General features: G+C 33.1%; 1 protein-coding gene across 2 annotated transcripts in view; it reads right to left on the reverse strand.

Annotated features, from left to right (window-relative positions):
• Nucleotides 1–13,187, reverse strand: part of LOC109079939 (serine/arginine repetitive matrix protein 3-like) — a 78,569-nt gene that overhangs the window by 38,848 nt on the left and 26,534 nt on the right. The window contains exon 2 of one of the 2 annotated variants that reach the window (XM_042757278.1): nt 3,049–3,296. In XM_042757278.1, coding sequence (XP_042613212.1) covers nt 3,049–3,284 — 236 coding nt within the window. In that variant the 5' untranslated portion in view covers nt 3,285–3,296. Of the gene's footprint in view, nt 1–3,048; nt 3,297–13,187 lie in introns of those variants that run through there. The other variant, XM_042757277.1, reaches the window with a different exon arrangement.

Below are 13,187 nucleotides of genomic sequence, written 5' to 3' on the forward strand. Positions count from 1 at the left end.
AAACAGAGAACGTGCGGCCGCTAAAGCATGTTTAACACAAGAAAACCAGATCTTCAGCAAACGCTACACGGATGGAGCTCATCTGACTTTCACAGAGCTGCACGCCGTCTGCCGCTACTCACACTGGGACGAACATATGGAGAGCCAACATCTCCTAAAGCAGAGACAATTAGTCATCATGCAGTGTGTGTGTGTGTGTGTGTGTGCGCGCGTGCACTGCCAGATGGCTGATCCACAACCCTCCTCCATCTCCAACATCCTGCTCCACAACATCGTCATCAATCTAATAACTATTACTCAGAGCTCCTAACAAGCAAAAGTCCACTTCCCCTAAAAAGAGGATGCAGTAAAGAAAAACGAGATGGTCTTCAAACATGTGACTTCATACAGACAGATGTGTAATGTTTGGGAACCCTGTCTTTATTTTTGAAATTCCACTGGTTGGTGTAAGTGGTGCAGAAATTACACACTCCACATTAAATGAACCATATTCTACGGATCTTAATTCAGTTTTTGATAAGCGCTGGTACAGTAATTCTATTCTATTGGTAACACTTTAGTATAGGAATCAACTCTCACTATCAGCTAGTTCATTATTAGCATGCCTATTATTAACATATTGGCTGTTTTTATAATTATTAATATTTGTTTATTTTTATTATTTTTATTATGCATCTTATTCAAATACATTTTTTATAGTTGTTTGTTATTGTTATATCATATATTTATTTTACTTCTCATTACTCATTACTTGTTTTGTGTATAATGCTTTGGCAATATTGTATATATACACAATCATGCTGATAAAGCATCTCTTTAATAACATTAAGGACACATTTTCATTCCTTTTCTGGATCAAACTGACAGAATGGTGTCATCCTTCCACTATAGTGATCTAGTGCTGTCATTTAAACTAATGTTAATAGTCTCTCTGTGGGAGCTGTGCAGTGATATACACTAGATCCCCATTGGATCACTGGATCGACCAATCAGATGACAGGACTGAAAAACTATCTGTTTTAAACATGGAATGTAACAGTAAACTGCTGATGAACCAAACATGTTTCCTCTGTTTCTCTGATGTGTGTGTTGATGAATGGAGGCAGAAATTCAGGCCCACTCAGCACCTCACTCACTGAGCATTTAAGCACATTAGCAGATTTCTAATCCCAAACAGGAGCAAATCTTTCATCAGCTTTTGTGCGCTGAGCCGGTTCCCCACGGCAGTGTTTGTGTGCTTTATCACCATCATTCGTTCTGCCTCAAGGTCACACAGCTGCTGTTTAATTAGAGAGACACTCAGAGCTGCTTCAGGAGCCGTCAGACGCGGCCCGAGCGCAGACGTCTGCAGGACGTGCGGATTACAGCAGACGTCAGTCACGCCACAAATCCTCCGTCACATCACCAACACAGCCGTATTACAGGCCGTTGCTTTACAGCTTCCTGCAGCGCCGTGCATCCGTCAGAATTGCATTGAGAAGGATTTTTAAATTCAATGAATTGAAATATGAGACTTTCAAAGAAGTCTCATATGCTCACCAAAAATTACTTGAAGTATTTTGCAGAATATTCGAATACATGCAAATACTTATGTTTAGAATGTAGAGAGACTGTATTACATAATTTACAACTTAAAGTTTTTCATCTAATATTTATATACTGTAGATGAAAACATTATTTTAGAAAATATTTACATTACAGTATTAGACAATATTTTTATTTCAATGTTTAATTTAGTTTTAACAGATTTATATTTAGTTAGCCAAGTTGACCATTTATTTTGTTCAAAAATAAAGTAAAAACTGTAATATTGTGAAATTACAATTTCAAATAACTATTTTCTATTAGAATATGTCATAAAATGTAATTTATTCCTGTGATGCAAAGCTGTATTTTCAGCATCATTACTCCAGTCTTCAGAGTCACATGATCCTTCAGAAATCATTCTAATATGCTGATTTGCTGCTCAAGAAACATTTAAAGTGTTTCTGTTCAAGCTTAGATGTTTCAGGTCTCAATGCATGAAGAAATACCAGTGCTGCATTTCTCTCAGAAATAATGCAAGGATTAAATAAAACACCAGCAGACAACATTGCACTGTGATATAAAATTCTCCTTTATGTCTGTTCATGTGAGGTCTCATTCATGAAAACCTCAAAAGTTTCCTTTGTAAAGTGCAAATATTGTAGTCATATTCGAATTCGACTTTTTGAAGTTGTAAATAAAATAAAGATTATTGGAGTACGGAAACACAAGAAAACACTATTTCAGATTTTCTACTTCAAATTTCCATGCCTTATTCAATGTGTTTATTTGCATTTTTTTTTTATTTTTTTTTAAATTTTGGGGTTAAAATATGGGGTGTGAATTTTTTTTTAATAAATATTTTTTTGCAGTGAAGTAAAGACAGTGAAAGGAGTCAATGTAAATGCAAATTATAAAAAAAAAAAATTATAAACATTTTCATCTTAAATTGTTGATTATAAGCACAAAACATAATTTATTTGAAGTATATTGCAAAATATTATTTTATATGCAAATTCAGAATATGTTCATAATTTAGAGAGACTGACTGTTTTACATAATTTGCTAAATGTATTATTTCAATTAGTTGCCAAGGCAACATTTTTAATTGCATTTATGAAGTTTATTGCAAAATGTTTAAATGTATGCAAATTGACAAGTTTAGAATGTAGAGAGACTTAATTGATTGGCAACTTAAGTATATATGTTATTTTGAATCACCTTCATTTCAATGGATGATTTCAGATTTTTTATTTTTTTTATAGTTTTAGTTTTAGCTAATAATACCAGCATTGGTGAGTCCCTTATGAGGCTCCTGTCCATTTAGGATGCAGCTTTGGATCTAGAAGTCAACAAGGCAGTGTACTAGGCTTTGGAACAGTTCTAATCTCAACCTGACAACTGTATGCATAATTGTTAAATCCTGATTTTAAAGTGCCAAATCACACATAAACACACACACACACACACACACACACACACACACACACTCTGTATATTTTGTCCCGTCGGTGGTACACTCACCCCTGTTCCTCCATCATCTCCTGAAGCTCCATGCATTTCAGCTCCACCCTTCTCTTCCTCTCATGGTCCAGAATTTCACGGTGAGCCTTCTTCACCAGGACAGGCTCAGGCGAGACGCCCTCCTTCTCCTCCGGCTCCTCGTTAGCTTTGGGATGTGTGGCCGCGGGGGTCTCGGGCTGCAGCGGGACCCCGTTAGCGCCGTCCTCAGGGGAGGGAACCCTCGCCCCATCGTACATGGCCACAGCGCTCTGACAGACACAAACACAGAGACACGAGATCTGATATTAACATCGATTCCAGAGGAATTATGAAGAACATCACACAGGGCTTTATAGTTAACTAAAACTAAAGGGATTAACAAAAAACATTTTCACTAATTGCAACCAAATAAATTTTAACTGGATTAAAATAAAATATTTAAAAAACCTTAAACTTATTTTATTTCAGCTGGTTGCCAAAGCAACATTTCTTATTTTCATTTAGTTTAAATTGATGTTCTAAAATACGTTGATATATATTATATCGATGTTCTAAAACTAAATAAACTAAAATGAATAAAAAACTATTTATTAAAAAAATTATGAGAACTATATATCTAATATAAATGACAGACATCCAACAAAAATTATTAAATTGATAAATAAATTATATTAAAATATAAATTATTTATTAAAACATTAAAGTTTAAAGTGAAAATTTATAAATTTTAATCAAATTGATTAAAATTTATAGATATTTTTGGTATATTTAGAAAATAACTATAAAAAATAATTAGAAAAAATTTTATAAAACTTTTATTAAAATGAAAATGATAATGGAAAATATAAAAATAAAAAATATTTAAAAAAATTAAAATAATATCTCAATTACACTAAAATAACACTATAAATACTGCACATGTTGATAATGGTAGCTTATATTAGATCAATTTGACCATGATACAAATGGACAAAATAACTATAAATAAATAAGTTTTAATCAAATATATTACCGTTTAAAGGTTTAGGGTCAGCAAAATATATTTAATTGGATATATTAACTTTTAATGGTTTAGTTTTAATCAAATATATTACCGTTTAAAGGTTTTTTTAAGAATGTAATACTTTTATTCATTCAAGGACACATTAAATTGCCCAAAAGTGACAGTAAAAATAATAATAATAATAAAAAAAAAATCTCAAATTTCAAATAAATGCTGTTCTTTTGAACTTTCCATTCATTAAAGAATCCTGAGAATTAAAATGTATCACGGTTTCCACAAAAATATGAAGCAGCACAACTGTTTTCAACATTGATAATGATCAGAAATGTTTCTTGAGCAGCAAATCAGCATCTTAGAATGATTTCTGAAGATCATGTGACACTGAAGACTGCAGTAATGATGCTTAAAAATTCAGTTGCGCATCACAGAAATAAATTACAGTTTACCATATATTCAAATAGAAGACAGTTCTTTGAAATTGTAATAATATTTCACAATATTACTTTATTTTACTGCATTTTTATCTAATAAATGCAGCCTTGGTGAAGAGAAGAGACTTCTTTCAAAAACACTCAAAAATCTAACCAGCCTCAATATTTTGAACGGCATAATCCAAAATAAGACGTGACTGTTTTTGCACTGATAATAACAATGCAAGCAGCAGTAGAGATATCTAAGCTTTCATTTTCACCCATATCTTCTGTACAGGACACTGCACTTGCATACATATATAAATTAGGAGCAACTATCCCTTTTTTATGTAAGCTGGGCTTTTATACTGTAGTGTGCATTCAAAAATGTAAGCTCTATTTATGTAAATGTAAGCTCTGAATAACACAGTCCATTCATTGTCACATTAACATCCGGCCAGTAATTCCCATCCACAAAGAAGATATTCTCACCTAAATGAATTGGTATAATAAATGGCAGTAGTTTTTGCTGAGTTGATTGAATCATACTGGCTGCTGGCAATATACCACAAAAATGAGAAAGGGAGAGAAGTGCTGTCTCCTCTCGTCTGAAGGAGATCCCAAAACCTGCGACTAATGGTCTCGTATTTCAAAACAGAGACTCAGTTCAACACACTGACTTCATCACTGTCACCGCAAACTCTAACATGATATTTCACTGCATGACGTCTTTGCTGTAGACTCACATTTCCACAAAGGTTTTGCAGTTTATTTGGATGTCATTTAAAACAATTGTTTGTTTTATGTGGAAATATAGGAACAATATTATGTTAAAAAATAGGACTACAACAAACATTTATTTTTAAAATTATTTTTTATTTTGTTAAAATTTTTGCATAATATATGAATATTTTTTTTTAAAAAAGTGTGTTATTAAATTGGAGTTTATTTTGATAATCAGTTACTCTTCCGAATATTTCTTCAATTTATTACAGTAGATAAAAAGCCTATTTTTTCTTTATTTTATAAACTTCAATGAACATTTATTTTGATGACCAATTAATGTTTTGATTATGTCTATAAAAAAAATCTAAATTTTTCTGTATTTTATTAAAGAACATGTTATTCAACATCCACAGCCGGAAAACAAAAAAGAACAAAAAACAAATAATTATTTAATCTTTTGATTGTTCCTTTGATTAATTAGATACAACAGCCTATTTTTTTTCCTGCATTTTATTAAAAAGCATTTTATTCCATTTTCAAAGCCCGATATTCTCCAAAAACTGTGTGCAATATTAAATGAACATTAACAGACATTTTAACTGATAATTAGTCGATAAAACATTATAGTAGATAAAACTGGCTATTTTTCTGCATTTTATTAAAAAGCACATTATTCCACAGCCTACATTTCTTTTGATAATTCTTCAATTAAAATAAAAAAAAAATTATATATATAATATAATATATATATATATATATATATATATATATATATATATATATATATATATGTAAGAGACAACAGAAGTGCACAGAGTGTAACATATTATCTTTTCTCTTCTTGTTTTTTAATCACACAGTAAGAGATAAAAGGTTTCGATTACAGATGCTTGTTTTCCAGCATGGAACGATGACGGAGGGTGGTGTTCTTCGTGTTGTTTCGCACGCCGTGGATTGTGGGTAAAGTCACAAAGCGCAGTAGAGCTGAACAGATGGTGGAACAGCAGGAGGAATCATCACGGAATTCATTACACGCTAAATCTTCGCCTCAGATATCTGCGACTTGAATACTTATTCTCCCCATAAGTCTCTGAATTATTTTCCCTTTATATTCATTATGTCTTGTGACATGTGACCTTTGATGACTATAAAAGCAATTACACAGGACATGAAGCAGCATACGTGCTGATTTATTCTCTTCTCTTGTCCTAAATGATATTTAAGTGCTCATCTCTATTAAAGTGAGCACAAATGAGCTTAATATAGATCGGTCTTTGGTGAGAATTACAAAGAAAATGCTACACACTAATCTGACTTCATCATCATGAAAATAAGTCATTTCTTTGGAAAACTACACATAAAATGCTCATACTACCTAACAGATTTCACTGAGGTGGTTTTTAGGCATGCATTTAAACAGGAACAATGCTGTATATACCGTACTGCATTAAATACTTTGGGGTCAGTAAGTTTTTTTAAAGAAATCAATAATTTCATTCAGCAAGTATGCATTAAATTGATAAATTAATGACAGTAAAATATTTTTATAATGCTACAAAATATTTCTGTTTTAAATAAATACTGCTTTATTCACTTTCTATTTATCAATTAATCTAAAAAATAAAATGTATCACGTTTTCCACAAAAACATTGTGCAGCACAACTGTTTTCAACATTGATAATAATCAGAAATGTTTCTTGAGCAGCAAATCAGTATATTGGAATGATTTCTGAAGATCATGTGACACTGTAGACTGGAGTAATGATGCTGAAAATACAGCTGCGCATCACAGGAATAAATTATAGTTTAACAGATATTCACATAGAAAACAGCTTTTTAAAATTGTATAAATATTTCAAAATATTGCTGTTTTTGCTGCATTTTTACTGCTGTTTTTACAGTTTTATGATAATTATTGAATGGTAATGTGTGTGTGTGTGTGTGTGTGTGTGTGTGTGTGTGTGTGTGTGTGTGTGTGTGTGTGTGTGTGTGTGTGTGTGTGTGTGTGTGTGTGTGTGTGTGTGTGTGTGTGTGTGTGTGTGTAAACATATGGTTTTGCATATACAGTCAAACCAAAAATTTTTCAGACACCTTCAACATTTCACACATTATCATATTTTATTCACTATCGTTCAGAAAATGGTAATAAAATATGACAAGAACTCAGAGTTAAACTGTGGCAGAACAAATTCATCTTCATAACGTCAGATAACACTTAAGCAAAACATGGTCAGGTCAAAGTGTCTGAATAATTTTTGGTCCCAAATTTTTATCAGTTTCACTGGCAGTCCACTGTATGAAGAATTATTTGGTACAATGTATCACAGTTTACTTTATTTTGCTATCCTCACTTACATAAATTAACTATAGTGTCCTGGACCCACTAGTAAAAAATTATATCTGGTGTCTAATTAAATTTTGGTTTGACCGTACATATAAAATGTAATATTAGTATTATTTGGAGGTAAAGCAGCACAGATGTCTTCCTGCATAAGCAGTGTACTGCTACTGTAACTCTCTCTCCCGAGTATAATTAAAAACTGCTGGATATGGTCTTGTTTTGTTCCCATAGTCTCTGCTTCATTGTAGTTAGTGCTGACACCTTTTACTCATACTGCTAACTTCTGAGTCAAAACTGGGCAGTTAAGTTATTTAATGCAGAAGACTGTCCAGCTACTTTACGAGTATCATACCTGGAGAATTGCAGTGCAATTTAACTTTTATAACTCAAGAATGACTGAACAAGAGACTGATATCAGTCAAAAATAAGCTGAATCTGAAGGCAACAATATACAGTATGTTTAACTAAATTAAAACATTTTATAAATGTCGCCACAGGTGTTCTTGAAAGAAGTCTCTTCTGCTCACCAAAGCTGCATTTATTTGATGAAAGAAATACTGTAAAAAAAAAAAAAAGTGAAATATTTTTGCAATTTCTGTTTGAATTTTTTTGTAAAATGTAATTCATTCCTGTGATCAAATCTGAATTTCCTTCAGTGTCTTCAGTGTCACATGATCAGAAATAAGGCAAAATTTGCCTTATTATAAAAGCATTCTGAGAACAAAGAAGAAGCACCTGAAATATTACTTAATAAACTGCGCAAGATGCTAGAAGCTGAAACATGTGCTATTAATAGGATGGATAGTGCAGTCGAGTTGTACCGCCTACTAACAACCAGCTACAGCGACCTGCCGACCTCCAGGGACTGAATCAGTGTCAATGTGAACGTCCCTGCAGCACACAATATGCACCGGATAGTGGGCGGCTGGTCAGCAGAGGTGAAGACTACAACACAATCACTTTCTAAACCCAGCAGGTGTTGATTAGTCTCGTGTAGCCAGCGCTTCAGACTGACGGCAGAAGGTCTGGGAATCTTGGTTGCTTTGAATGGCAAGGACCGCCCAAGAGGCCATATGACTGACAGGTAAAGCAACCAATCGCGTTTCGTTTCGTGGAAAGGTGTATTGGTTGCTTTGGATGGCAAGGACCGCCCAAGAGGCCATATGACTGACAGGTAAACTTCATATAAACATGATGCCTTCTTCTTTTCTTCATGAGGGGGTTTGGTGTCATGACATCTTTGTTTCCAGGTGGAACATTAAAGAACGCGACACACACGTCTCCTGGAAATCCTGTATATTTTAACCAATCAGATGACGACTTTGAAACTCCTGAAGTGTTTTCAGTTTTGTGTGCTGTATACAGCAGACGTTCCTCCAACAGTCCGTGGGCGTGACGTCTGAGGCTGAGAGGTGTTGATAGCACTAGTGACCTATAATGATCAGTCTTATTCTGCTTTGTTTACGCCTGCAGTCTGTTTCCAGGCTAAACAACAAGATCATCTCAAAATACTCTGCTTTACATAACGCGCATGACTAAGACTGATCACAGCTTCCTTTAAAAAGCTTTAAATGTGCAGTTATTTATTTAGCAGCATCACTCAACTAGCCAATTAATTAATCAAATTAATTGCAAATTAATCACACATCAATTTTGGTTGACAACATACTCCACAAAAGATCATTTAAAGGCATTATTGTGTTAGACAAGAACAACATGCTTTTCTTTCCTTTTTTTTTCTTTGCAATGTACTGTTTTCTATATATTTCATATTATCTAACTAGGCACTAGGTAATAGTCTTTTTGCCTTTTCCCTAAATGTCATTCTGCAAGTCAGTCTGATGATAATATATGACTGAATCATTACAATGATGAATTTTGGCCTTAAAAAGAAATGTTTAAAAATCCTGCAGCTGGGAACTTTAGATCTTGCTCAACACAGCCAGGTTTTGTTTCTCCATTCATCTGCTTCTCTGAATGTAAAATGCATGATTTCTGCCGCATGAAATCCCTGGCTACAGCTTTCATCAATGCAATCTTGCGTCATTCTTCAAGGCCTCCTAAAGAGCTCTGAAGGTCTTTCTAACCTAAATCTACACAGCCTGTTTTTCACTCACTGCACTTATTCTGAATATTTAACCAGCAGCTAGGATACTAACTTGTGACAAGAAGCATGAGCCGTCCAGCCCAGTGTGGATAAAACGGCTGAAAGTGGTGCATTTATTTCAGCGAGCCCACTGAGAGTGAGTTAGAATAGCATTACTCCAGAGACCGTCACAGCGCTCGCCGCCTGTCAGACTGGACTGGCCTGGAATAAATCTTCCATCTACAGAAACAGCAAACAGATAGAAGGTGGCTAGTGTGTGCATATGTTTTTAAGACAGTCTGTGCAGACATTTACTCCCTTTAAAGGGGTCATATGTTGCGATTTCTAATTTTTCCTTTCTCTTTGGAGTGTTACAAGCTCTTGGTGAATAAAGGAGATCTGTCAGGTTGCAAAGACTAAAGTCTCAAATCCAAAGAGATATTCTTTATAAAAGTTAACACTCGTCCACGCCCCCCTGAAACGGCTCGTTCTCTAACACGCCCCTAAATTTGTTGTTTACTATGTGGGAAGATTTGCATAATGCCGCCCAAATGTTCACACAAAGAAAGAAGGCGTTCCTTTTATTCTCGTTGTAGTATTGTTGTCACCGCCGCCATGTCGTATAGACGCTGTGTGTTTCACTTTGAAAGTGAAAACTACTTTGATGAATGATAGAATGATAACATTCTATCATTTTGAAGACCTTATGAGAATGTTACATTTGAAAGTTCTTTCAATGTTTAAAATCTTTGTGTATTTATTTCTTGGTTTTGCTAATTTTAGAGGAGCATTTCATCATTTTAAAACCATCATGAAAATGTTGCTTCTTAATGTTTTTTTAATGATTGAAACATCCAGTTTTTTATTACGAATATTTCTTCTTGGAAACATTCCATTCTATAATTTTGAAAATGTTATGAGAATGTAACATTTGAATGCTTTCTCAACATTTAAAATACAAATTTTTTATATTTAAGGGACTTTTTTCTAGGTTTTCAAACATTAGAGGAACATTCCATTTTATCAGTTTGAAATCGTTATGAAAAAGTTATTTTAGAATGTTTTTTAAATGTTCAAAACATCCAGATTTTTAAGAATGTTTCTTACTGGTTACTTGGTTAAAGGAACATTCCATTCTAGAATTTTGAAAATGTTAGAATGTTACCTTTGCATGTTCTCTCATTGTTAAAAACACCCATTTTTATATTTTAAGAACATTTCCTCAACACCTATAACATTTGATGTTATAAGAACATAAATTACTCCCTGTTAGTTGGGATATACTGTAGGTTGAAAATTACATGAAGGTAGAGCTACACAATAAAAGTTTTTCTAAAAAATACAATCACGATTAGTCATTATAGAAATTGATTTTTAGATTTCATCAGAATTATTGCACGTAAACACAAATCAAGAGAATGCCAAATTGCATGGTTTATTTTACCTCATCTATTTGTCATATAAATAAACATTTACTTTCTATATAAAACAATACAATAAGAGGCTTCTCTCACAAGCTAAACCTGTGACATTCCTAACATCAACTCCAACCATTCCCAAATTATGTTAATGTTTTTTTGTTAAAACAACAGCATAAGGTGCAAACAATATAGTCAAGATTCATGTTCGGATTTATAACTTTTTAGGTTTACTTGAAGATTTGTGCATGTGTGCATGGTTGCCAGATTGGGAAGAAATACGGAGTAGAAAAAGTATCAGTTTAAAGGAAAAGTTTGCATGAATGCTTGTGGAGACTTGTTATCAATGCAAATTAAAATGAGAATAAAAAATAAATAAAAAAAGATGAATAGATAAATAACCAGTGTGCATAAATGCTTAATTTAACAATAGAAGCATAAATCATAAATCGTGATTGAGAATTAAAAATTTTATTTTTTGTACAGCCCTACATGAAGGTAAATGATGGTAAAAATGTCATTTTTGGGTGAACTAACCCTTTAAGCATTCTTTATACATTTTACACCTCAGCTCAGACTAATAGGTCAAAAATGACTGTTCTGTCGCTGTATCAGAAAAGGATGTGGATGAAGACTGCAGAAACCCCAGAGAACTGAACAAACTCTGCTTCATATGCAAATAAGAGAAAGTAAGAACGAAGGAATGGAGCAGGATCTGGAAGACTGAAATGATGGACAGGAGAAGCCCATCGGTTCTGCTGCATTAGGTGCTTCTGACAGACGGCCGGGATCTGTTGAGCTCTCAGTAAGTGACAGTGTGAGCCACGGGGATTTGCTGTATCACACTCAGACTCAACCACTTTAACTGATTTCACCACAGAGCGGATCACCTGCGCACCTGAGAGCTAACAACACCCTCGACAGACCGTTTCGCAAGAGAACCTCGAGAGATCTGAAACTGCTTCTGCTTTTCTCTGAGGCTCCGCTCATTTAGTTCTCTCTATGTTCAGCGAATTTCCTCTCACTCTCAAACATACACACTTCCAGCATTTTAATTATCCATTACTAACCACTTTTTTCCCTGAGCAAATGTCAAGAATAAACACTATCCATTTTAGAGTTAATTTCATTAAGCATCGCTACACTGTTTTACACTGAAGTGAGCAAACATGCTGCATACACGACAGCCGCCTGTTAAGGCAGAATCCTAATTAAATCGATCAACAATACAGTAAAATCTATAATACTGTGAAATATTATTGTGATTTAAAATAACAGTTTTTTTATGTGAATATATGTTAAAATGTAATTTATTTCTGTGATCAAAGCTGCATTTTCAGCATCATTACTCCAGTCTTCACTGTCACATGATCTTCAGAAATCATAATAATTTGTAGCTCAAGAAACATTTCTGCTTATTATCGATGTTGAAAACAGTCAAAATACTATTTGTAACATTATTAACGTTATTGTCTATTTACATATCATTTATACATCATATAATATTTATATAGTATTGAATTAAAATTATTTTCATATTACAAAATATTTTGAATATGTAGAATATAGATATAAGAATCAAGAATATAATTAAAATTACGTGATTCCAACTGAAAATGTAATGTATGTACATGAAATTTCCATATATGAAATATACTGTCATATTAAGTAAAAAAAAATACATGAAACATACATGCAATAGATGAAACACATATGAAAATATGAATGTTTATGTATGTGTAATACATATCAATCCTTAAACCTATCAGTGCATGCTATAAGTACAAGTTATATAGGTAAATATAAAAGATAGACATGCACTTAAAATATGTATTACAAAAACATCCAGTTTTTGTATATATATGTTGTTTTAATAATGATGCATATCTAAATAAAATATATAGTCTTGACATCTACTGTATGGTTGCTTCATATGAAGACCTATAAAAATCATCATATTATTAACATATGTACATATTCAAGTTTTACTTCATCTACCCAGAGAAAATTATATATCGCCTATTCGCCTTATAAGTTACATATATGGCTATCTATCACTATATTTGTCATAAATTACATTTCCATATGGGATCCATTACTTTTTACTAAGCTTTATGCATTATGGCTTTATTTATGTATGATGCTGCCATAAAATTGGTTGTTTTAAGTAAGGTA

Source organism: Cyprinus carpio, chromosome A5, assembly GCF_018340385.1.
Source record: "Cyprinus carpio isolate SPL01 chromosome A5, ASM1834038v1, whole genome shotgun sequence".
In the NCBI taxonomy this organism is placed as follows: Eukaryota; Metazoa; Chordata; class Actinopteri; order Cypriniformes; family Cyprinidae; genus Cyprinus; species Cyprinus carpio.